This window comes from Rhincodon typus, chromosome 20, assembly GCF_021869965.1.
Source record: "Rhincodon typus isolate 14 chromosome 20, sRhiTyp1.1, whole genome shotgun sequence".
Lineage (NCBI taxonomy): Eukaryota > Metazoa > Chordata > Chondrichthyes > Orectolobiformes > Rhincodontidae > Rhincodon > Rhincodon typus.
Genome location: NC_063351.1, coordinates 5,832,777 through 5,857,920, shown reverse-complemented (window position 1 = coordinate 5,857,920; position 25,144 = coordinate 5,832,777). Strand labels below are relative to the sequence as shown.

The 25,144-nt window shown below is 42.2% G+C and overlaps 1 protein-coding gene across 3 annotated transcripts in view; it reads left to right on the top strand.

Moving 5' to 3' along the window:
• Positions 1–25,144, top strand: part of arid5b (AT-rich interaction domain 5B) — a 125,271-nt gene that overhangs the window by 35,674 nt on the left and 64,453 nt on the right. For all 3 annotated transcript variants that reach the window (XM_048608865.1, XM_048608866.1, XM_048608867.1), the window contains one exon: positions 3,401–3,658. In XM_048608865.1, the coding sequence (XP_048464822.1) occupies positions 3,401–3,658 (258 nt within the window). The remainder of the gene's footprint in view (positions 1–3,400; positions 3,659–25,144) is intronic.

Here is a 25,144-nt window from a genome sequence, read left to right as displayed (position 1 = left end):
TTCTGCAGAAGGGTCTAGGCCCGAAACATCAGCCTTCCTGCTCCTCTGATGCTGCTTGGCCTGCTGTGTTCATCCAGCTGTACACCTTGTTATCCTACATTTGCTTACAGGCACAATCCCAGTTTTTCTCAAACAGGCTTTATCAGGCCATACTACCCCAGCTTTGTTCCTTGAGCTCCTTTCTAGCTCAGTTGCTTAAGGCAGTTGCTGTTTGTGGGCTTTCAAACTGAGTATCTGATGTACTGAACTATTGATTGCACACTGGTGCCTGTTGAGCCTTTCACATTTAGATTTCCCATGACGAAGATATTCAATTGCTGTCGGACTTTCCTACAAATGCCTGTGTACTTCAGTTGCCTTTAGCAGCATAGCTGACTATATTGCTGCTTAACACTTTGTCTCTCTGGCTGCCTCTTTCTGCCTGTAACCTTCGAATACCTCTTCGATGACCCGAGCTATTCTGTTGAAACTCTTGAACTGGCCTTACCCCTGTTGTTAGGCAGCATTGCGTGTAACTCTTGTGTTAGAACGTCAAATATAACAAACCCTTGGAGCTGTCTATACCCTTGAATGCGACAGTGTTCACAGAGTGCTGGCTCCTGCAGCACACATAAATGTGATGGAAAGAAAAGAATTTTCTCTGGGCTCTTGGTGAAGTGAATTGGCTGTTTGGTTCTGTAGGGTAGACATCTCCATGCCTGCCACTGGAAACTCTTCCCTGGGCTTATTGACATGGTTGTTCCCTGCTCCAAGCCCACCAACCCTGGTCTACCAGACTGTAAGGAGCTGAATGAAGATGTGCCCCACATGGTCTGGATCTCATCTTACGGTTGTGTCCCTTTGTTCTGGACTCCCCCCTTGTGAGGGATCACCTTGGTGATCTCTCTGGTCCCTTTGACCAAGTTGTGCTTGCTTAAGAGGAAGCAAGTTGGAACCCTTGGGATACATGTTACAATTTTCCTCCAATTGCGCAGGTAATTTCGGAACTCTTTGAATGTGGGGCCAATTCCATGACAAGCGTGCTGTGTGGGCCGAGCCCATTGGGATGTTGACTTGATATTGTACGAAAGCAGCAATTACACCCTGAAATGAAAAGTGTTTATTTAAGAAACAATACAAAGCAATGTGTGCTTTGCAGCTATCCTTTTCAAGAAAGGGATATACCGGTTTAATTCAGGGTGGGGTTGAAATTAAATCTTCCCTGCAGGAAGAACGTAGTTGTCATTGTTCTGCTGCATACTAATGCATCAAACACGTGATTTTTCAGTTTAGCTGTGTATGGAACAGATACCTCTAATGGATAGCAGCATAAAATTACACCTGTCAAGCAAACTTCAACAGCCTAGGGACACGTTCACTGACTTGTGGGAAATATAGCAAAATCGTGGAAGCATTTAGAATTGTAAAATGGGTACAGCTTTGGAGGAGGCCATTTGGCCTATTCTGTCAGTGCTGGCCCTCTGCAAGAACAATCCGCTAATACCACTCCTCCACCTTCTCGCAGTTCTGAAATTCTTCTAGTTCAGAGAGTGATCCAGTTTTCTTTTGTGAATTGTAATTGAACCTGCATCCACCACACACTTTTTCTCAGGCAGTGCGTTCCCGATCCTAACAATTCAAAGTGTGAAAAACATTTTCCTTACGTTGCCATAGCATCTTTCACCAGTTGCCTCTGGATCTTGGTCTTTCCACCTAATGAGAACAGGCTTATCCTGTCTACTCTGTCCGCTACTTGATTTTGAGCACCTCGATCAGATTTCCTCTCGAGCTTCTTTTAAAGGGAGCACCTTCTCCAAGCTATATGAACCTCTCTGTGTAACTGAAGTTTCTCATTCCTGACACTGTTCTCCAATCGTTTCCATCTTCACATCCTTCCGAAAGCGCGGTGGCCGGAACTGGGTGCAGCGCTGCTATTGGGACTGAACCAGTGTTTTATCACTAAATGTCATGACCCAGGGGGAGGCCATTCAGCCCATTGTGCCAATCTTCTGCCTTTTCTACACACTGTTACTATATGAGAAAACATCCAATGCTGTCTTGAATGCCTCAGTTAAACTCCACCACATTTCCAGGTAGTGCACTACAGAACCTAACTATTCAATGTATGAGAGAGGTTTCTTCTCACATCATTGTTGCTTCATTTGCATATCTAAATAAATCTATGCCTGCTCCTTTTCTTTCTTTTACAAGTGGGAACAGCTTCTCCCTATCTATCACCCTTATTATGATAAATTGTGTGCCCAAAATGATTTAACTTCCAGTTTGTGCTGGCAAACAGAACAAGTCATCTGGTACAAAGTCAGGTTAGTTGAGCTGGGCACCAGCCTTTCTGAGAAATTTACACGTTGTGCAAATGGAGCAATTCACATTGAATTTTGTCCGACCCTCCTCCACTAGCCGCAAGAGTCTTGTGTATATTTTGCAGGCCCCATGTGGAATCAGAGGAGTGACGTTTAGCTAATTCTGTTGCTCTGAAACTCCGAGACATTGAAATGTGGTGCTGCGATGTGCCACAGCTGGGTTCACTCTAACTTTTTGTAGACTAGGGCATAGGTGTTTTATCTTGTCAGTTTGTACAGCGTCAAACCATAGGATGCATTTATCCAGCGAAGCATGGAGTGGTGGGGCGAGCTCTTGAATTCCATCTCAGCCAGAATTGTTGAATATCCACCTTCTAGATTCTCCTAAATTCGTTCTCCAGCAGCCTTCCATTTGGGTTGCTATTAAGGCAGTCACAGTCCAAGAAATTATAGAGCGTTATTGTTGTTCGGTGTGCGTGGAAAGCCTGGGAATCTAGCTGCATTTTGTGATGTAGATATATTGTTGTGTACATAGTATTAGTTTAGGTGTGGTGTCAATCAGCCTGAATTAGTGCAGGATAATGGTTCCATTAGCCATTATTGTGCCACTTCCTGTTTAGGTTGCTATAGGCTGAACTTAACTGCCAGGATAAAGCAAAACACTTGTTTAAAGTCTTGTTTCAAACACATGCTTGTTATGCATTAATTATATGTGTGTGTTTTTTGTCCAAACGTGATCAAATATTTAAACAGTTTAGCAAACTTCCATCTCCCCAGACACTTGACAGTGGGATTTACTACATTCATGTGTGAATTTGTAATCTGTTCTGTTTCACTGATTCAAATAACTCGTCCTTTTCTGGGTTTTGTTTTTACATTATATCATCAATGGATTGTGATAGTTCCCTTGTTCCATTAGGAACATAATGGGGACAAATATTTCCTGTAACCAACATTGCCCCGTTTGCCAGTGATTTGAGAGGCGTTTAATTTAAATAACGACGTGAGGCTAAGGCAACTTGTGTGTGCAGCAACAGGCACAGTGTGTATTCCAGAACATTCCATGCCAACCCATGTAAAACATGCGTGTTTCTCCACAGACGCTGATGATGCTGATGATGACCACAGCGGCGATGTTGATGATACCAAAATCATCGTCCTCAGTTACCCACAGTACTGCCGCTATCGCACTATGCTGAAGAGAATTCAAAACCGATCGTCATCTTGGCTGGTCAACGAGTTTGTAATGGCACTGGGTGGCATCGCGATATTAAATGGAAGCACTAGAATTCTCTACTGCCGTGACACATTTGATCATCCGACTCTGATTGAAAACGAGAGCGTTTGTGATGAGTTTGGTAAGTACTTTCTCTCAATTCGTTGTAATCTCAGCAATGTGGTTGAAACAGAGGACATTGTAGAAATTTTGAATTCCAACTGATAGACCGCGTAACTCTTTAAACTGACTTTAAGGTTGCCAAAATATGTTGCAGTCCAAGGACTGTGCTCATTCCTGTATTGCTAAACAGTGAAGAAATTGAAATGAAACATTGTTTTCGTGTGGCTTCCTACTAGATTGTCGCATCAGATTCTTCGGAAATTTTGTTTGCTATTGTTAGAGAAGAGGTTGTATTGTGCTATTAAGCTGTGTTGTTTGAGGACTAACCTGAAAAGTAAATACGAACGTTCAGTGTTTGTCAAATTGTTAGCTGCAAAACAAAAGTTTGAATTCCTTTCTGGTACAAAATGTTTAGTGATCGAACAAAGGCAACAAAAGCCAGGAAGAATGATTTCGCTGAGGATGCATTAATGCTACAACTGTATTTTTGTTGCGATAAGGTTTTGCTGTATACTGAAGTTTGAACGCAGTCTCAATCCAGTTCAACCTGACGCTACAATGAAATGAATTGAAATTGGGTTTGCACCCGTTTTACGCTCTGTACCTTTAGCATTCATGTGAAAGCAACAGTACTTAACACCACACCAAATCTTCCTTGTAAAGCTAGCATAAAGGATACAGGTCTGACAGACTGTCTCGTTGTTTATACATATGAGAACAATAAATCAAGCCAAATTTTCTGAAGAAGGGTCTAGGCCCGAAATGTCAGCCTTCCTGCTCCTATGATGCTGCTTGGCCTGCTGTGTTCATCCAGCTCTGCAGCTCGTTGTCTCAGATTCTCCAGCATCTGCAGTTCCTACTATCGCTAAACAATGAATTGTCTTCTGCAAGTCTTCATGAATAATAGAGTTTGGCATCTCACGTGTAGTGCTCACTGCAGGTACCAAGGACTGTGGCAGGTTGTAGAACAGAAAAAATGTATGCTTTAATGTTTAGAATCCCATCAAAATTCTTTTAATTTTATGCTATTCACCCTTTTCCTTTTGATTGCCAAAATAATCAATTGATACAAACAGTTTAGGAACAAGGTCCTAAAGCATTTTGGAATGTCAAAGGGTCAGTGTTTGCTGAATACTTGTAAAGCCCGGAGCTTGGACGATTCAGAAAGTTTGGAACTGTATAACACTTCATAAAACATTGCATTTAAATTTGTCTTTTTATCTGGCTGCATACATTTAATTTAGTGCTTTTAGTATAGTAAGGCCTACCTAAGAACTCCCCAGGAACTTAATAGACACAAATTGGCATCCGGCCAGAGAAGGAGGCATTGAATCAGACAAGCAAACACTTGCGTTAGAAGTAGGTTGTAACAAGCATCTTGAAGAGGCAGAGAGGTTTCTGGAGGGAATTGCAGAGATAGGATAACCGAAGGCACCTTGCCAACAGTGCGACCAAGGAAAGGAAGGTCAAGTGCAGGAGAATGCATTTGACCGGTTTGAGTTCCTGTTTGACAAGTATGGTGGAGCTATCTCATCGTTTCAATATTACGTCAGTGCTGTGCTGGTGAATCATTTTGTCCTCGAGTTAGGAAGTTAGGATGAACCCGCATTGGACTCGGGTTAAAAAGAGGAAGCTGGTCAGGTCCAATTTGGAGATTACCACATTCTACAGCTTTTATAGGACCAAAGCAAACATGATATCAGTTCTGAGAAGGGCTGAGTTGTTGATGTAGAGCAGGTAGTTTTGCTGAAAAATCGTATTCTGTTGGACTGTTGCCAGGAATGAGTAAAACTGACAAAATGCAGTTGGCAATATTGGCTGTGTTTCCTTTATTTGGAAATATTAACCTTGAACTGTTGAGCTCTGGAATTCTTGCTCTGCAGCTGCCATTAGGTTATCAAATTACTTTACTTTGTTTCTGTGCAGATTATTATCAGCCAATGGAACTATAAATTCAGTTTTTTTTTCCATTTAAATGTTTGTCCTATTAAAAAAAAATGCAACTTTAAAAACAAAATTGCTTTAAGTAGCTGCCCATTCTGAGCAGGCTAAGTGGAAAAGTACACAATGGGCTGACTCATTTGTTCAGATAATATGTTTCAGTACATACACAAGTAACTATATCAATGGAATTATTAAAGTCAATTATTATGGTTTATGATTCAAAGTACGTGTAATTTTTAGTGGATAACAAATTGGTTTAACATAGTACTCTCATCTTTTATAGAAATCTGCGATGCTATATTTGTGTGTGTACATGCATGTATTGTAAATGGAATTTTCCTAAAGTCTGCTGGATTCCATTCTAATGTAGTAATCACATAACATAATGAGTGCCATTTTGCATTACACTGACGTTGTAAAATAATCTCTCATCCTGGCACTGTGACAAAAACGCTTCAATGTTGTAATGTAAAATTGCATTCACAGTATATATTATAGAAGTAATAGATAAACACCAGGACACCAGTTGACGGCTGTAACCTGACCTCAGGCATGGTTGGCTCATTGTAAACATCCTAAGCTTCATTGTATAGCTTACGATGTCGCATGGCTCCCACATTTAGCTCATAGTCTTATAACTTGCTCCCAAGCATACATTAATATCTGTCTGTCCATCTTGGTATCTATCTCCACTTTTACATCTTTTATACAAAAACAGATACAATATTAGCCACCATCATGTTGAAATATCTCACTAAACATACACACTTGGTGTTGCACTACTTTGCAGGTTTTTGTTTTGAAAAAAGCCAATTCTTTAATGCTGTGTTTTTCTGACTACGTTACATACAGAAGCACTCCATTAGAATTTGCAAAGTTCCCTGAGCAACCGTCAGTGAAATGTTGACTTGAGCTTGGGTTTACTTCAAAACATTAGCTACTCATTACCTAAAAGGGAAATGGTAGGAGTAAAAATTGCACATTACTAAGTCTCAGACTGTGTATCCTCCAACTCACTGTGAGCAAGGTTAGTTTCTGAATAGTCATTCCTTTTCAATTGTGCTTATTCCATTATTGAGTCCATAGTGATGTTCTTACATGAATTACAACAGCAAGGTTCATGCAATATCTTTTTAAAGGATCAGACTTTAAGCATGAATGTAATTGAAGTGATGGGGAATGAGTGAGCATTGTACCCTGAAATTATCCTATGAAATTGTACAGAATGAAAATAGAATTTATCCCAAGTTCCCATGGCAAAGCTGTGATTTACAAAAATATTCCTCAACAGAAAGCAATTTTAGCAATTAGTGTTGGTTAATGTAAATAACTAACCTGCGGAATCTTGCTTTGAATGCATCAAATGATTTGTTTTAGTTTTGCAATGCAAATATTAAGATTATCAACCAGCTACTTGAAACCTGTCCATGAGTATGATGGAATACACCCCACTTGATGAGTATAGCTCCAACAGCACTCATGAATCTTGATGCCATTCAGGATTTGATTGGCACCACACCCACAAGCATCCACTCCCTCCAGCAGTTTAAGGTGAGCTGTACCAAATGAGCAAGGCTCCTTCAGCGTCCCGTTACAAACCGATCACCGGGACTACCTACGAGGACAGCAGATTTGTGGGGACGTATCCGCAATTGTTCAATGCTGACTCGAGACAATATTGCTGTTCTTTCATTGTCATTGGGTCAAAACAGCGCCGTGATTGAACCTGCAGCCAAATGTTCCATGTTATAGTTTTCTCCATTGTGCAGTCCTCCGAAGTCTGATTGGCGCGCGTGCGCCAGTCAGTGAGCATGGGAGCAGCTTCATGGGAGCATTGACTACAGCCAAACAACTGCAGCACTCCAAGAAAGCAGGTCATCATCCTTCTTGAGGACCGTTAGAGATGGGTAATAAATGCTGGCCTGGTGAGTGATGCCCACATCCAAATAATAAATAAAAAGAAACCTTTCTGACCAAAGTGTTAAATCATCTGTCGTTCTTCCTCTCTCTGTCTCCTCCCCTTGGTCATTGGGTAATGTTGTCAAACAAGCCTCTTGGTTTCAGATTTTATGATGGGGTTATTGAAACCTGAACTGTTTTAGAGTTCTGGGGGAAGTGTTCATTGTCCCGGTGTAATTCCCACGTGTCAGTCCTGACATTGTTCTGTACTAGTATAACTGTGACTGGCTAACAGTGATGAAGAAACCAGGGCACCTCCAGTGGTATTGGGCAGAAAAAGTGTCAGAAAAAGGGGGGTGAACTGTCACATTCATAAGAAGTTTCCTTCGAGTCTCCCTGGGGCTATGGAGACCAGAGGCTGAGATGCACCTGATTGTGGAACAGCCAGTGACAGAAGTAGCACTGATCAGCTGATGAAGATATTGACGACGAAGTATTCTGTCTGTCGTTTGTGTGGGCAGGAGCTCTGAGTTAACACTGTACTTTCTATCCTGTGGGATGAAATGCAACTCGGTTTTCTCTCCCCATTTCTGCATCGTCCAGTTTTGCAACTATTGAGCTTTTTAATGTTATTGAGTTTTGGGGAGCTACCACAATTAGTCAGTATAATACCTGGTCCCAAAGCAACGCCAGAAACCATTTATGTGACCGTGTTTGGAAAATGAGCATGTGTTGTCTGCAGCTACCTCCCCAGATTATAGAGTGTAACAAATGGTAGGGGATGGGCCACCTGCATGTCTTTTTTGATGGCAAAGAGCCAAAACTATGGAAACGTAGAGTACATTCCTGAAGATCCATTATTTGAACTGTATTCTAGAGCTCAGGCTTGTAAAATGGATATGACTGTAGAGAGATGGGTATCTAGGCTGAGCTCCAGTTAAAATATTTCTTCCTCCACTCCAAAGCCATCAGTAGAAACAGGTTGGACTATTAGTGCTGACATTGTATGTTTCTAAAAAGAAATTGTTACTTGAAGTTTTCACAAGTCCCTTTCTGAATTTAACTTCCGGTTATGTGATACTTGCTTTTTGAAATCAGGTCTGCTGTATTCTTGGGTGAGCTGTTTCAAATGAGCAGGCAAAGGAACAGTCAGCGTCTCTTCAAACACTTCCTTAAACATTTCATTTGTCTCCTTTATCAGATTCACAAAATGTGTAACCATTTCATTGGGCTTATTTCAGCAGGCTGTGATAAGACACTTACAGTTATCAGTGTTGGTTTCTTTCCAGATTGGGTACATGACCTAATCGCACTGTTAATGATCGAGTGGAAACATGAGCTCAAGCTGGTGCAACACTTGCACTTTCCAAACAACAAGCTGTGGCTTTACGTTGGTTAAAGCAGGCTGTGTAGATAATGATGTCTGTCTCTGTGTTCTCATAGAATCCCTACAGTGTGGAACCAGGCCATTCGGCCCATTGAGACCCTACTGACCTTCCAAAGAGCATCCTAACTCGGACCTACCCTCTCCACCCTGTCTCTGTAACCCTGCATTTCCCATGGATAATCCACCAAACCTGCACATCCCTGGACACTATAGGCAATTTAGCGTGGTCAGTTCACCCAACCTGCACATCTTTGGACTGTTGGAGGAAACCCAACCCACGCAGATACGGGGATAATATGCAAACTCCACACAGAGTCGCCCGAGAGTGGAATCGAACCCGGGCCCCTGGCGCTGTGAGGCAGCAGTGCCAACCACTGAGCCATCGTGCTGTCCCTTCTCTACCCATGATAATTAATTCTCGTGATCTATGTATTAGGCAGTAATTTTGAACTGATCACCCATGCCAACTGCTAGCTCAGCACTTCAGTTTCACTATACTTTACAAAGCCCCTGTACCTTGTGTCCTTTTTTAGTTTGTTCCATTGTTGTTCATGCAAGTTATTCATGCTTGACTGAATCTCAGAAGCCTCCCTGCCGCGCTCTATCCTGTCCTCGCTGAGGCACCCAACCTCTTGCATAACTGGCAGGTGTCATTAGAGATTGTTTAGGTGCGACAATGCTTATTCCTGAATTAGGCCAGCCATTCCAGTGTGCTGGCACCTGACTCGGGACTTTGCGGGTTTGGATAGTGGAACTACTTACTGGGTATACTTGTTGAGATAACAAGGGTTCTGCGTATAAAATATCCTTAACAGCATGTACAAACACTGAAGGCCATTCTGATTGCTTCATTCATTGCCTCAACATGGCTCATTTTAGCACAGAACTTGAATATTGCTGATTTTTTTTTTACTTTTAAGAAAAGACACGCTGATGAAGATTTCCATCAGGACAGACGCCAAGAATGCCAACTTTCAGGGGGACCACCAGTTTATACTGTAGGAGAAAACGGTGCTGCCGATTGGCAGGTTGACTCCGATTGAGGCATTGCCATGGAAGTGCACCAGTGCGCTATTGTCTCCTGCTTTTGTTTCACTCCGAAATAGAGCAATTCCTGGACTTGTTCGTTTTTCCTGCAGAGGACAGGTCCCTGGCTATGAATACATGTAAATTACAGCAAAAATACATGAGGATACAGTTCATCATGGCAGCAAGTCATCCCTCTGCACCATTTTGACAAAGAGTAGGAAGTGGTCCCAGAGTCCTGTCCGATGTTTATCCTTCAGCCAACATCATTAAAACAGATAACCTGGCCATTTCTTCAATTGGTTCCTTGTGGGAGCTTGCTGTGCACAAGTTGGAGCCATCTTTCCTGCTTTACAGTATTTCAGAAACACTTCAGTGACTGTAAAGCATTTTCAGACATCCTGAAATAATGGAAGATACTCTATTAGTGCAACTTAGTCTAACATTGCTTTTCCAATTTTCCTGAATCCAAATGCAGCCTTTTTGGTCTCTCTCAAAATCTCGATTGTCCAGATGCTTGGATCTGCAGCAGGGAAACCAAGCCACTGATGAAACAGAAGCATCACTTTGAGTTGAAACCATGCACATCTTATTAAAGGGACTTCTATTCGGTTTATTTAATCACAGCTTTGTTCTAATTCTTTGAGTTTCTCTCTTGGGGTTTGCAACATTATTTGAACACCTCAAGTGGATTTAGTGCCTTGTAATCACTGCCAAGCATCTGTTGTTCTGTCAGGTTTATTCAGTGATATTATGCATGCAGCAGCAAGCATTGTACCCTCCGTCAAGAACTTTGGGAAGTCCGTAATACGGTGTTATTTACAGTCAATGACAACGAGCTGTTTCACCTTGTCCAGAACAGTAGTTCTTGTGGTGCAATGATGTGGGAACTAGTACAAATTGAATGTGCAGAAAACAGATTTTGGTGAGTGAGTGGTCAGTCTGTGGACAGGTGCCCTAGGCAGATGGTGGAAATAGTCAGTGTTATATTTATTCGGCTTTGGTGGGGGCATGGGGCTTTGATGGTTATCTTCCCTCCTGTCTGTCTGAGTCTCAGGTACACTCGATTAAAGCTGTGATTAGTCAAACATGCAATTTTCAAGATCGACAATACTGCGTTAGTTAAAGGTGAGCTTTGGTAGACTTTGGTCATTTTTCGTGCTGAAGTTCCTATCTTTCTATGTTATCTGGCCTTGCTCTATATAGTTAGGTTCCATGTTAGCTGTGCAAACTGACATTTGTACTGAGTAAGCCCCTATTATAGAGCATGCAATTTTGTGTCACTGTTTGTGACATTTCCATGCTTGTGTTCTTGTATCCTTATGTTAGAGCCCTTTCTCATCTCCCCTTAACTCTGTAATTCCACATGCACCCGGCTGCCTCCACATGAGCCCCGATAGTGCTTGGCGTCAGACTGTTTGACTGTAAAGGCATCGCATCCTTTGTCTATGCCAGCAATCACGTTTGGAGTGCCAGGTTAATTTCCTGCTCTCTGGCTAGGGTGGGGGAAGGAGGGGGTACTGAACTAAGTTTGAGACACTGACTCAGCTAACTCTGTATCAACTGGGGATCGAACCTGAAACCTTCCGGGTCTGCTTTGCTGCACTGCTTATGTGCCAACTGGCTAAGCCATTAATGCGGTGTATATGCATTAACAATATTACATTCTCATAATGATTTCCACATCCCTCTCCTTGGGCCAGTTTGTAAAAGCCTTCTCTACTTTGCCAGATTGCGTCAACTGTTGATGTATAGTTTATTGGCTTGAAGGTTTGTGAAATATATCTCTGCATTTCACATAAATATGGTGTAAGGTTAAACACACAGAGCCTTTTGAATGTATTGTGAAATATCAGACTGCACTGTATTTTGTAAGCAGTCGTGTATACAGTGGGTTGTGTAATATCAAACTGACTGAACAATCCTTTAAAAGCACACCACATTTCTCCTCTCAGGCAATGCTGAATACTTTCCTAAAGAGAGGAAGCAATTGGTCCTGCTTTGTTTAAAAAGACACTTGCTTTTGTGTGTGTACTGTCAATATGCATTCTGTGTGGAGGGAAATTAAATGCTGCTAAATGATATTCCACAAATCCACAGCACGTTCTCTTGAAATATTGAGACTGTTCCTGACCGCAATTAGCACAAAATGTCTTATGTAAGCCTCATCTTTAGTTTTAGGCCTTTAAGAGCAGGCTTCAGTGTGGAAGAGCCACTTAGAATGTTTTAAAAACTAGGATCGGGAGGAGGCCATTCTGCTTCTGAAGCCTGCTTCGCCATTCAGTATGGTCATGCCTGATCTCATCTCAACTTGTTAGTTATCATTATGGGGCTGAATGGCTTCCATACACTATTGTTGTCTTACGCTGGTAATGTGTCATGGGTCATCAAATGTAAATCTTTGTTACAAAATTGCATTCAGTTCTGGCGACCACATTACAGGAAGGATGTAGAGGGCTTTGGAGAGGGTGCAAAAGAGGTTTATCAGGATGCTGTCTGCGTTAGAGGGTATGAGCCATAAGGAGAGGCTAGAAAAGCTCGGGTTGTTTTCTCTTGACTGCAAAGACTGAGGAGCGGCTTGATAGAAGTCTATAAAATTATAAGATGCAGAGATAGGGTTGGTGGTCAGAATCTTTTTCCCAGAGTTGATAATACTAGGGGCATAGATTTAAGGTTAGAGGGGGAAAGTTCAAAGGAGACGTGAGGGGCAATTTTTTTTGTAAAGAGAGTGATAGGAGTCTGGAATGCACTGTCGCGGGGGGTGGTGGAGGCAGATACGATAGGGGCATTTAAGGAACTTTTTACAAAAACCCATGAATATGCAAGGAATGAGGGGATATGGACCAAGGGCAGGCAAAAGGAATTAGTTTCATTTGGCGTCATGTTCACATCGTGGGTCGAAGGGCCCATTCCTGTGCTGTACAGTTCTATGTTCTAGGTTCTAAAAAGAGTAATTTCTGCTATGTTGCTGTTCCTCGTGTGCTACGAATGGCTAGGTGTGTAGCAGGTTTTGGAGCGCATGTCTTAAGTATTTTGCCATAATGTTGGCAGGACCTTTTGGCTTTTGTAGTATCCAGTACCTTCACCCATTTTGTTTTAGACATCATGTGGGCTGAAGACTGGTATGTGATGCTGGGGATCACTGGAGGAGGCAGAAATGGATCATCCATTCAGCACTTTCTGGCTGAAGATTACTGTAAATGCTTCAGCCATATTTTATGCTCTGATGTGTTGATAGTAATTGTTGAGAGAGTTTACACATTCTGCTAGAGTACAGTTGTGCTGCTCTGGTTGGCCCACAGCACCTCATGGATGTCTACTCTTGAGTTAATGGATCTGTTAAAGGTCTGTCCCATTTAGCATGGTGATGTGCCACACAACATGGAGGCTGTTCTCAATGTGAAGGCAGCAAGGACTGTGCGATGGTCACTCTTGCCGACACTGTAATAGACTGAAGCATCTGCAGCCATCAGATTGGTAAGGATGTGGTCAAGTATATTTTTCCCTCACTATCTGCCGCAGACCCAGTCTAGCAGCTCTGTCCTTTAGGAGCCGACTAGCTTGATCAGTAGTACTGCTGCCGAGCCTTGGTGGTGGACATTGAAATCCCCCCACCCCGAGAGTGCATTTTGTGCCCTTGCCACCGTCAATGCGTCCTTCATGTGTTGTTTAACATGGAGGAGTACTGATTCATCAGCTGAGGGAAGACTGTATGTGCAACAGTAGGAGTTTTCCAGGTCTGTGTTTGACCTAATGCAATGACGCTTCATGGTAACTGGAGTCAATGTTGAGGTTTCCCAGGTTACCTCCCTCCTTACTGTGTACCACTGTACTGTGAACTTACCCAGAAGTAGTGATGATAATGTCTGGGACATAGTCATTCTCACGGAATCATAACTTACAGACAATGTCAGGCTGTTGCTTGACTCCTCTGTGAGGCAGCTGTCCCAATTTTAGCACTGGCCCCAAGTGTTGGGGGCATTGCAGGGTCTGTTTTTGCTGTTGTTACTTGCAGTGCCTAGGTCAATTCCAGGTGGTCTGCTCGGTTTCATTCTTTCCTTTTGACTTTGTGGTGATTTGAGTGCCATTTCAGAGGGGAGTTGAGTGTCAACCACATTGCTTTGGGTGTGGAGTTACATGTAGTCCAGACCTGGTAAGGACAACAGATTTCCTTCGTTAATTAACCAGATGGGTTTTTATGACAATGGTTTCATGGTCATCGTTTCACTTCTATTTTTCGTTTTTTATTTCAATTGCAAATCCTACCATCTGCCATGGTGGGCTTTGAACCTTGATGCCCAGGGTCTTTAGATTACTAGCCTGCTGATATACCATTATGCTGCCACCTCCCCCCAGCTGAGGCTGGCGTTCTGCCTTTGATAATATTCAAGTGGTGGAGCAAGTTCAAGTGTTCACATGATGTTCACCTATTTCCAGTGTTCTTGTAAAGGTAAGTTGGCTTGTTGGATCGGTGGGCTTTATAGATTGTGTTGGTCTACCTGCCTTTTGGAAAGAGGCCAGCATTGTTGCTGAGTCTCACATTCTGCTTGTTCAGCTGGTGTTTGCACTTTGAAGTTGGCTTGAACAGTGACACTCCATTTTAATGGGCTGCCCATCAATATCTATGGCCGATCCAGCATCTTTGGGCTCGTTTAGGGCTATGAGTCTCATCAGCCAGCGTTGAGCACCCCTACATTTCATCGTGTCTAACTCTTGGATCCAGCCAGCACTCCTAAGCAAAGGCATAAGTTGAAAGTAACCACAAAATGCCAATGATTCCAGCATTCCGGAAGCCAGCTCCTAGTATTAGCAATTAAAGCTGTTTGTGCTTTCAATTGATCATCCCTTCAAATTATGCATACGCTTCAGAAAAAGAAAAACATTTTAATATTTTCCATGTACTGTTTATTTTGCTCTGCATCACAGTTGCTCCCCAATGACTTTGATTTATTTCAGATGGTAATTAGTGCCTGTATAATTTATAGTGCAGAATAAATATGGTAAATAAATATGCTAGTGATTTTGTGCAGTAAATTTGCTTATTGCGCAATTACGGTTTGGACAAGGAAGTGAACAAATTGCATGATTCACTGTCATTCATTGAAAGTAATTACACACCTGGTTTATTACACGTGGGCAAGTTTTCACTGGGAGTTATATTTTACAACACTAAATTCTTGGTGTGTTAATGGAAGGAGCTTGCCACCAATTTTTGAGAATGGCCAAAGCTTTTGTCGAAAAACAAGGTGCAGGTTTAGAGTCACAGTCTTCTGATGATGTGGAGCAGAGAAAGGAAGATGAGGCGAATTGCCCTCCTCAGACTAATACCTCGTGGAATCCGTGCCCCATGTAGAGTCACAGAGTTATACAACATAGAAACGGGCCCTTCGGTCCAACTTGTCCATGCTAGCCAAGTTCCCCAATCTAAACAAGTCCTATTTGTCCATGTTTGGCCCATATCCCTCTAAACCTTTCCTATTCATGTACCTGTCCAAATGTCTTTTAAATGTAACTGTACCTGCATCTACCACTTCCACTGGCCACTCGTTCCATACACACGCCACCCTCTGTATGAAAAAGTTGCCCCTCGGCTCCCTTTTATATCTTTCTCCTCTCATCTTAAACCAATGCCCTGTAGTTTTGGGCTCCTCTACTCTGGGGGAAAAGACCTTGGCTATTCATCCTATCCGGATTTTTGTTGGGAATTGGCCTGCTCATTCACATGAGGACTCGGGGCAGAAGCTTGTGATCCTCATCACCCTCCAATCGAGAGACACTCGACACCAACGATTAACAAAACACACATGAATTTACACTTTGCGTCGCAGATTTGAAATGGTCTTAACCTTGACTGGCTCCTGTTTCTTTTTAAACCAGAGGTTGAGGCACAGTCCAAGTTTTATCACTTCCTGGAACTTTGGAGCCTTTCGAACCCCTTGAGCAAAATGCTCCTTGGAAAAGTGGGTTTTGTGGGAAAGTGCAGACCAGCCCTGAGCTTGGCTGGAACCTTCGGCACTGCAAACAAACAGAACATCAGATGCATCGTGTGTGACTATTTACCTGCTGTGACCTTTCAGAATTGCCTTTCTGAATATCATGTTGATGAAACATTTAGTGGAAAGATAATTTGTGTAACTGTGCAATTTAAATGCCAGGGCAAAAGCTTTCCCTTGTCGGTGGGGGAAATGCATCTAGTTTATGTAGGGCACTTAAGAACATAGATAGTGATGCCAGCCAACTAGATGTTAGCCATTAACATGGACGTCTTTGCCAACATTCCACTGAATAAAGTTTGTGAAGAACAAAGGCCCTGACATTGATTTCGAAAATCATTCATGGGATGTGAGCGTCACTGACCAGACCAGCATTTGTTGCCATTCCGAGTTGTCCGGTGATGAGCTGCCTTCTTGAAGTGCTGCAGTTTGTCAGGTGTTAGTAACCCACGATGCTGTTGGAGATGACCATTGACTGACAGAGTCATTCAGCATGGAAATGAACCCTTTGGTCTAACCAGTCCATGCCAATCATAAGCCCAAACTAAACTAATCCCATCTGCCTGCTCCTGGCCTATATCCCTCCAAGCCTTTCCTATTCCTGTATCTATCCAAATGTCTTTTAAATGTGGTAATTGTACCCACATCCACCACTTCCTCAGGAAGTTCATTCCACATGCCAACCACCCTCTGTGTAAAACATTTGCCTCTTATGTCTTTTCTAAATCTGTCTCCTCTCACCTTAAAAATGTACCCACTTGTCTTGAAATTCCCCCATTCTAGGGAAAAGACAACTAGCACTAACTCTATCTGTACCTCTCGTTATTTTATAAACTTCTTTCAGGCACCTCTCAACCTCCTACACTCCAATGGAAAAAGTCCCAGCCTATCCAGCCTTTTGTTTATAACTCAAACCTTCTTTACCTGGCAACACCTTGGTAAGTCTCTTCTGAACTCTCTTCAGCTTGATAATATTCTTCCTATAACGGGGTGACCAGAACATGTCTGTGGTGCAAGTATTACTTGGCACTGTGAGCATTTACTGGCACTGGGGATCACTCTGACGGTGCATATTGGCCAAAGAGTAGGCAGCCAATGTCTGGAAACTACCTGGCTTAGGGACCAAAGCAGACCTCCAGCTACAAGCCATGGAGGAGAGGTGGTTGGTCTCTGTCTTCTCAGTTGCAAGGTGGTATTCTCGCTGTGGTGATCTAGGGATCAAGTTGCTGGACTGCTAATACAGAGACCCAGGCTAATGTTTTGGGGACATGGGTTCAAATCCCACCACGGCAACTGATGGAATTGAAATTCAGTTCCTAAATCTAGAATGTAATGATGGTGACAATGAAATTATTCTCAATTGTTGTAAAAACCCATCTGGTTTACTGATGTCCTTTAGGGAAGGAAATCTGTCATCCTTACCTGGTCTGGCCTACACGTGACTCCAGACCCGCAGCAATGTGGCAGCCCTGAAATTGCCCAGCAAGGCACTCATTTCAATAGCAATTGGGGACAGACCACAAATGACAGCAATGCGCAGATGCTGTAAAAGGATAATGAGAGAAAATATGTACAGGCTTTAATCATGAAAGTGAACGTTAGTATGGTGCTTATCAAGACATGTTGAGGTCCTTCAGCATCCTGTACTCTGACCAATTCATGATGTTATGACTAGAACCATTTTAAAAAGAAATACAATTGAGTGATATGATTGGGTGATTGTTTAAATTGGCTGCTTTTCTGTGAAATCTTTCTGTTTGATTTGCATTCAGTGGTTAAATTCTGTGAGCCAGTCATCAGTGTAATCCCCTTCCCCCACCTGAGGCCCATTTCACATCATCTACATGGTTAATTTATGAATCTATGAAAGTTAATTATATTTATATGTAGCACTGATGAATTACAGTTCAGCTAAAGTTGTTCGTAGCACTGCCCATGCAAGTTTCACCATGTTCATTGAGCCCCTACATCTTTAGTATGTTTCACTCGCTGACAGTTTTAGAAATCTCATTTTTCTTATTTGTAGAAAACTTGAAGGGGGAGAGGAAGGGAAATGGATTTAAATCAGACTATCAATTGCATTCCTTTCTGGCATTGCAAAACTAATAAAAATTCCATTTGTACAGCAGCAATTGGGTTACTTTATAAGGAAAAACCTTGCTTTTGGCTACTTCATCCTCTGAACACATAATACATTTCTAATGCCTCAGGGAATATTAATGACAATGATGCTTTGGTGTCTGATATTATTTACACAGACATGTAGACTGACTCACAGTAGCGTGCATGCCATTACTTGCTCTGAAAGGAGAGCATTCTGCCGTAGGTTTTGCTCTATGAAGAAAATTAAATAATTTTTAGGAAGAATTCTTTTGTTCAGACCTGCTTTCGCTGAAAGCTTGTGGGTGTGTTTTCCCCCTTCCTCCCTCCCTCTCCCTCTCTCTCTCTCTCTTTTCCCCCCCAAGACCCAACAAACCCTCTGTAGTTTAATGAATGACTTACTCTGAATCAAGTCACAAAAAGCATAACTCTGTCATTTCTGCTCCTGAGGAACATTCTATGCTGAACTTGCTAGTTTTATATGCATCGGAAATTCATTAAAAAGAAATTGTGGAGTGTTAGCAAACTGAACAATGAATTAATTGTTTACAAGTAACCGGTTGATGTAATAAATGGGGAATTCTTGACATCAAACAAATATGTGTATATATAGTTTTGGCAGTACATTATTTCCAAGACTGTGCAGATCCGCTGTTTCATATGTTTAATAATTCATTAAAATACTATTAACATAGTTCCTTCAAAACAGTGATTTATATCGTCACTAACATCTTATTGAATTAAACTGTGCATTGAAGTTGTCTGAATCATATGCTGCCAAACTGCCCTTTTCATTTATTGCTTGTGTCTCATTACACAAACCAAGTCTGTCCTTGAAGTTCAAACTGAAATGTGTATTGACACGAGCCTAAAATGGGTCAGCAAACAATTGCCATTGTTCAGATGGAATTAGAACAGATTATTCCGAAATCTGAGGAAAGTATGTTGAAGTGCTTGGTGGAAGACCAATAAAACCTGGAGTGGGTGGACATTTCATGGGCAGGGGTTCCCAGATGGGCATGCTTGCCCACTCTCCTTGTGCAAATATCCTGTACTCGCTCTGCCCAGCTGGTTCTTTACTCTCAGACACAGGATCCGTCTCATTTATCATCAAATCTGCCCTAATCCACAATGTTTCTTGTCTCTCTCCAACCCCCCAAATAGGTTTGCGGAATCAGTCCTCTTGCTGTGTGGAACCTGCAGTCGCTTTTGAGCCAGAAGCTTGTCAGTTCACATCTCGCTTCAGAGTCTTTAGTGAAAAGAGAGTGCAGCACTCCAGTATTAAATGACTAGTACTGCCATGTTTGAATGAGATCCTGTCTGTACGCTCTGGAAGATGTAAAATATTCCACTCGCAGCACTCCTTCACAGAAGAGTAGAGGGTACTTTCCTTCAATATACCAGTTTAATCTGGCCAAAGTAATATTTCTGTTTGGGAGATCTTGCTGTGCATTTTTAAGAAATACTTCATTGGCTGTGAGGTGCTTCAGCAGGTTGAAGTCATAAAAGACACTAACAAATAAATGTTTCTTGTTTCTAAGGGAATGTGAGCCTGAAATGAAATAGCAACCAGTGTTTGAAAAATCCCACAGCTCTCCTGTTTAGAAGCGTGGCCTCTCTGCTGTTTATTTTTGAGCACAGTTTAGCATAACCAGTGTTCATCTCGAGCTAAGTCGCATATTTCCAAGTACGAAGAGTCTGGGTGAAAGGATTTCGAGATCTGTAGAGCTTTCCTGTCACTTGTAACAGCCAAGTCACCTTAAATAAGGTTAGAAGCTATTTGCTGTGTGAGCACATTACTCGGGCAAATACCAAGGGCTGTCACAGCTCGTTGTGGTGGAATTCTGGTCCAGGTTGTGGTTTGCAGCTCTCAGCTTTCAGAATTAATGAAAGAAAAGTAACTAGCAGTTGCTTTATCTGGCTGTCGAAATCTGAAAGACTGAGCCATCCACTTATCTCATCAGTCAGGAAGCAGTCCGTTCCTTACGAATATTAAGTTGGGGTTAGTTATCTGGCTGCTACATTCTGAGATTTCTCTAACTACATCGTTCAGATCTCATTATTGGGAATGTTATTCATCACACAGTGCCCATGATTAAGTGCTTCGATGCTGGGTGACAGACTGAGCCTTGGACTACAAACACACCCTGGGTTTTTTAATTAAGGGTTGAGGTATTTAGATAGAAGGTCAAACTCGCTTCTACTCAATCCTTTCTTCTGGCATAGCGCTCTGATCATGGGATTGTCACATGGTCAGACATAAGTTCAAAGAAGCAAAATGTGAACTTCTACAGCAGTTTGAAGAATTCCTGTGGATGTTAACTTGGGTCTAAGTGCAGTTTATTTACACAATTCTATCATGAAATCCATCTTGCAGCAATATTGACAGCACTAAGAACAATACGGGTTTGATGCAGCAGGCCCTGATTATATTCATGATAGGATGGTATTTATAAAGTTCACCTTTTAATCCATGGGTTGTGGGCAAGGGTGGGGTAATGTGGTTGGGGAGGGGGAGGCCTTACTGCTGGAATTTATTAAGTGATTTCGTATAAGAAAAATGTTATAAGCCCAATTTGTGTATGTACTTAGTGTTCAGTACTTAGTGGCTTATTTCATTTGCACAGAAGGAAGAGTGTATTATTTTGCTATTACTTAGTGGAGTTTTAATCAAGAAAGATCATTTTTTAAATGTTTTATGTTACATGCAGTAATAAAAGTGCCATATGTTGTAAATTTTCTTTGAATAGTTATTTGGCGTCCAGCTATAATAGCAGAGCACAAACATTGATTTAGGCTTTGATACAAAGCTATTCAGTTCGCAGAAAATAATACAAGATCTTTTCTTTGTAGTACAGTGCAAAATCGCATTATAAAGAGATTACTGTGTTATTTATAGAAAAGTGAAAAAAACACATAACCATAATGCCATTTATAACAATGTTTGTCCCAATCCTCCTCAGGGTAGAAAAATCAATCGAGTTTCAGAAAAATGGCATGGGTACTTAGAAAGAAATTAGCAGCACCAAATGAAACTTTTTGTAATGAATTCTGGCACAAAGTACAATTGGTTCAGTGTGTTTATAGGATGGAAGTTGCTTTGCCAGATATTTAAACAGTCTCTTTACAACGCTTTAAAGCAGAGACATGGTTTCTTTCTCAACAATCTGGAGACAATAGAATAAAGGTTAGAGGAATTTCAGTCAATTGAGAGGTGCTTGATTTAGTCCTCAATATCGTGCCACGTTAATTATTGTCGACGTTTGGTGCAGTTTTGCTTTTTCCCAACCAAATCATTCGCAGCAGAATTTCACCCAGGTACTTTGTCACAAAGCAGTCAGTGTTGTTTTTGGTTAAAAATAGATTTGCAGCTTAAAGCGGTTGAAATACAACATCTGTCAACTCTTCATTACAGCCTTTGTAGACGCCAGGGAGGGTGTGTTATTTTCTGCTTAGATTGTTATAAAACTACACTTTTATAAACAGCTACACAGATTTAAGGGAACAGTTTCTGAAAATAGCTCACGTGGAAATATTTGTCAGAGTTCATTTGTAACCTGTAAGTTTTATTTAAAGATTGAAACATGATTAATTTGTATTCTGCTTAATTCTGTTGGATGTGTTTTTTTTCTTTTGTTGAGTTGGTAACCAGTTTCTAGGTAATGAAACTAAATTAAAGTTCTAGTCTCCACATTGCTGGGCTTTTGGTTCAGCATGCTGCAATGGTACCTGAGATAAAATAATAGAACATTGGTGTTCTGTGTCTCTGCTATCTTAATAGTTTGAGACATCCGATGATCATGATAGGTGCTGTATGAACCCAAGCCCGTTTATTTTAAAACCGTCAAGTGTGTCTGTCACTGTTTTGCACTGTGGATCTATCATCACCCATAGGAACACAAGGAGGTGGTTCAGCCCATCAAACCTGACCTATTGTCTTATTAGATTTCAGCTAATTTTTGCTCAACGTCATTTATCCACTGAAAACAAACAAATGCTGGAGATCACAGTGGTCAGGCAGCATCCATCTCCAGCACTTTTTTTTGTTTTCAGTAGAGATTCCAGCATCCGCAGTAATTTGCTTCTTCATTCATCCACTGTTTTTCATATGCTGTAACTGATATAAATCTGTCAGTGTCAGTATTGCAAGCTCTGAATATCCTCTGGCTTCCACAGCCCTTATTGGAAGATGATTCAAGATTTTAGCCACTTTGTGTGTACAAAATGCTTTCTGATTTCCTCATTGATTAATCTCATTTTCAATTTCATCCACCATTTGAAACAATTGGAACCCACCCCCCCCACAATCAAAGTTGTCTCTGAACTGGTGACATGGTGGCTCAGTGGTTGGCACTGCTGCCTCACAGCACTAGGGACCCGGGTTCGATTCCACCTTCAGGTGACCGTCTGTGTGGAGTTTGCACATTCTCCCTGTGTCTGTGTGGGTTTCCTCCGGGTGCTCTGGTTTCCTCCCACAGTCCAATGATGTGCAGGTTAGGTAGATTGGCCATGCTAAATTGCCCGTAGTGTTCAGGGATATGTAGATTAGGTGGGTTATAGGGGGATGGGTTGGTGTGTAATTGTTGGGCTGAAGGGCATGTTTCCACACTGTAGGGATTCTGTGGATAAAAAACTCAGCATTGTCACTTAATGCTTTGCTGTGTAGTACAGTATTATGTAATACAGTTTATAAAATCATGAGGGGGCATGGATAGGGTGAATAGTCAAGGTCCTTTTCCCTAGGGTAGAAGAGTCCAAAACTAGAGGGCATAGGTTTAAGGTGAGAAGGGGAAGATTTAAAAGGGACCCGAGGGGCAGCTTTTTCTACGCAGAGGGTGGTGCATGTATGGAATGAGCTGCCAGAGGAAGTGGTGGAGGTTACAACATTTAAAAGGCATCTGGATGGGTACATGAATAGGAAGGGTTTGGAGGGATATCGGCGAAATGCTGGCAAATGGGACCAGATTAAGATATCTGGTCGGCGTGGACGAGTTGGACTGTGAAGGGTCTGTTTCTGTGCTGTACAGCTCTACGACAGCTTATAATGTGGAAAAGAAGGTGGAATATGTGTGTGGAGGTGAAAATGCATCTGTTATTAGGAATTGAGCTCAATGAAACTGGTCAGTATCGGAATATTTCAGAAGGTGCTGATTGTATTTGATTTTTACTCCTTTTTTGGGGCTCACCCAGTATCAGCTCCACCTTTCCAATCCGCAGATGATTGGTTCAATCTGTGGTTGAATATTCAAACACCCAGTGGAGGCTGACTCTCAGCACCATACTGAGGAATTTGTCTAATTGCTCGAGATGCTATGCTTTGCGGGGGGATGTTAAACCAAGAGCCTGATTCACTGTTTGAGAGTTGAATCCTGGGCTGCAGGGTGGGGTTTGATGGTTGTCCAATGCAGCACCAGAAAAGTTAACTGATCGTTCACCTGATTGCTGTGTTTTTTAAATGTGGGATCCTGCTGTGCATAGAATTGCAGCTTTTTCCCAATGCGGCTACATAAATTTGCCATGCAGTGGCGCTTAGTGGCCAAAACCGGCACCTGCAGCGTGAGTGTTGACATAACAGTTTACGATGTTAAACGCTGATGAAAGTGTGGCTGAGAAAGGTAGGTAGCAGCAAATAAAATTTGTATTCAGCAATGAGCTTTCTCTTTGCACAATCTGATTGTGTTACCATTTGTAATGGGAATCTTTCTGATCCTTTTTTTTAATTTCCTCATGCTGATAGGAGGGTGTGCCAGGATTTTGACCCTGTCACACTGTAGGAATGACAGTGTATTTCCTAGTCAGGATGGTGTGTGACTGAAGGGGAACTGAAGGTGTCCCTAAGTATCTGTTGCCTGTGTCCTTCGACATAATAGCAGCTGTGGGTTTGGAAGGTGCTGTTTAAGGAGCTTTGAATTTCTGCAGTGCATCTTTATAAATGGTACACACCGCTGCTACTGAACATTGATGGGGGAAAGGGTGCATTTTGAATTTGTTGTATGGAGTTAGATCAAGCAGCTACTTTGTTGTGGATGGTATCAGACTTTGTGTTGTTGGAGCTGCACTCATCCAGGTAAATAAGGGGTATTCAGAATATGGGCTGCAACGTTTCAGAAAGACAGCTCACCACAGCCTTCTTGAGGGCAATTAGGAACAGGCAATAAATGCTGGCTCAGCCAAGCAACACCCATGTCCCATGGTGAATAAAAGAAAAAGCTCCTGACCTGTGCCTTGTAGGTAGATGGTTATCATAAAGTGAGCTTACCAGCCACGGGATGCCCAGCCTCTGGCCTGCTCTTGGGGCCACGGTATTTACTTAAATGGCTGCTCCAGTGTGTATCTGTTCATTGACTCCCCCACCCTCCAGGATGCTGATAGTGGAGGCATTCATTGATGGTAATAACATTGAAGAATAAAGTGCGATGGTTAGATTCTCTCTCGCTGGAAATGGTTATTGCCTGGCACAATGTGTGTCACGAGTGTTATTTGCAACTTGTCAGCCCAAATCTGGTGGGATGCAGCATGCTTCAGAAATTGGCCCAAATTTTTATTTTTTTGCTTTCATTCATGGGACATTGGGTGTTGCTGGCTAAACCAGGATTTATTGCCCATCCTTAATTGTCCAGAGGACATCTAAGAGTCAACCACATTGCTGTGTGGGTCTGGAGTCCCATTGAGGCTCGAGCAGGCCAGGAGAGCTGGTCAGCTTTCCTTCTCTAAAGGCCATTAGTGAACCAAACGGGTTTATACAACAATCTGAGAGTGGTCGCATGGTCACTATTAGGATAGCTTTTTACTCCAGGTTTTACTGAATTCAAATTTCACCAGCTATCGTGTTGAGACTTTTGAATCGATCTCCCCAGAACATTAGTTTGGTATCCTGGATTATTAGTCCAGTGACATTTCAACGATGCCCACCCTACTCCTGGCTGGGCCCGAGGTGCTGAACATTGTGTAATTATCAGTGAACATCCCCCACTTCTGACCTTACGATGGAAGGAAGGTCATTGTTGAAGCAGCTGAAGGTGGTTGGGCCGAGGAGTTATCATGAAAAATTCCTGCTGAGATCATAGAATCCCTACCATGCATAAACAGCCCACCCAGGCCATTGGGTCCATACCTACTCTCCGAAGAGCATCCCACCTACCCCCCCTCTGCCCCC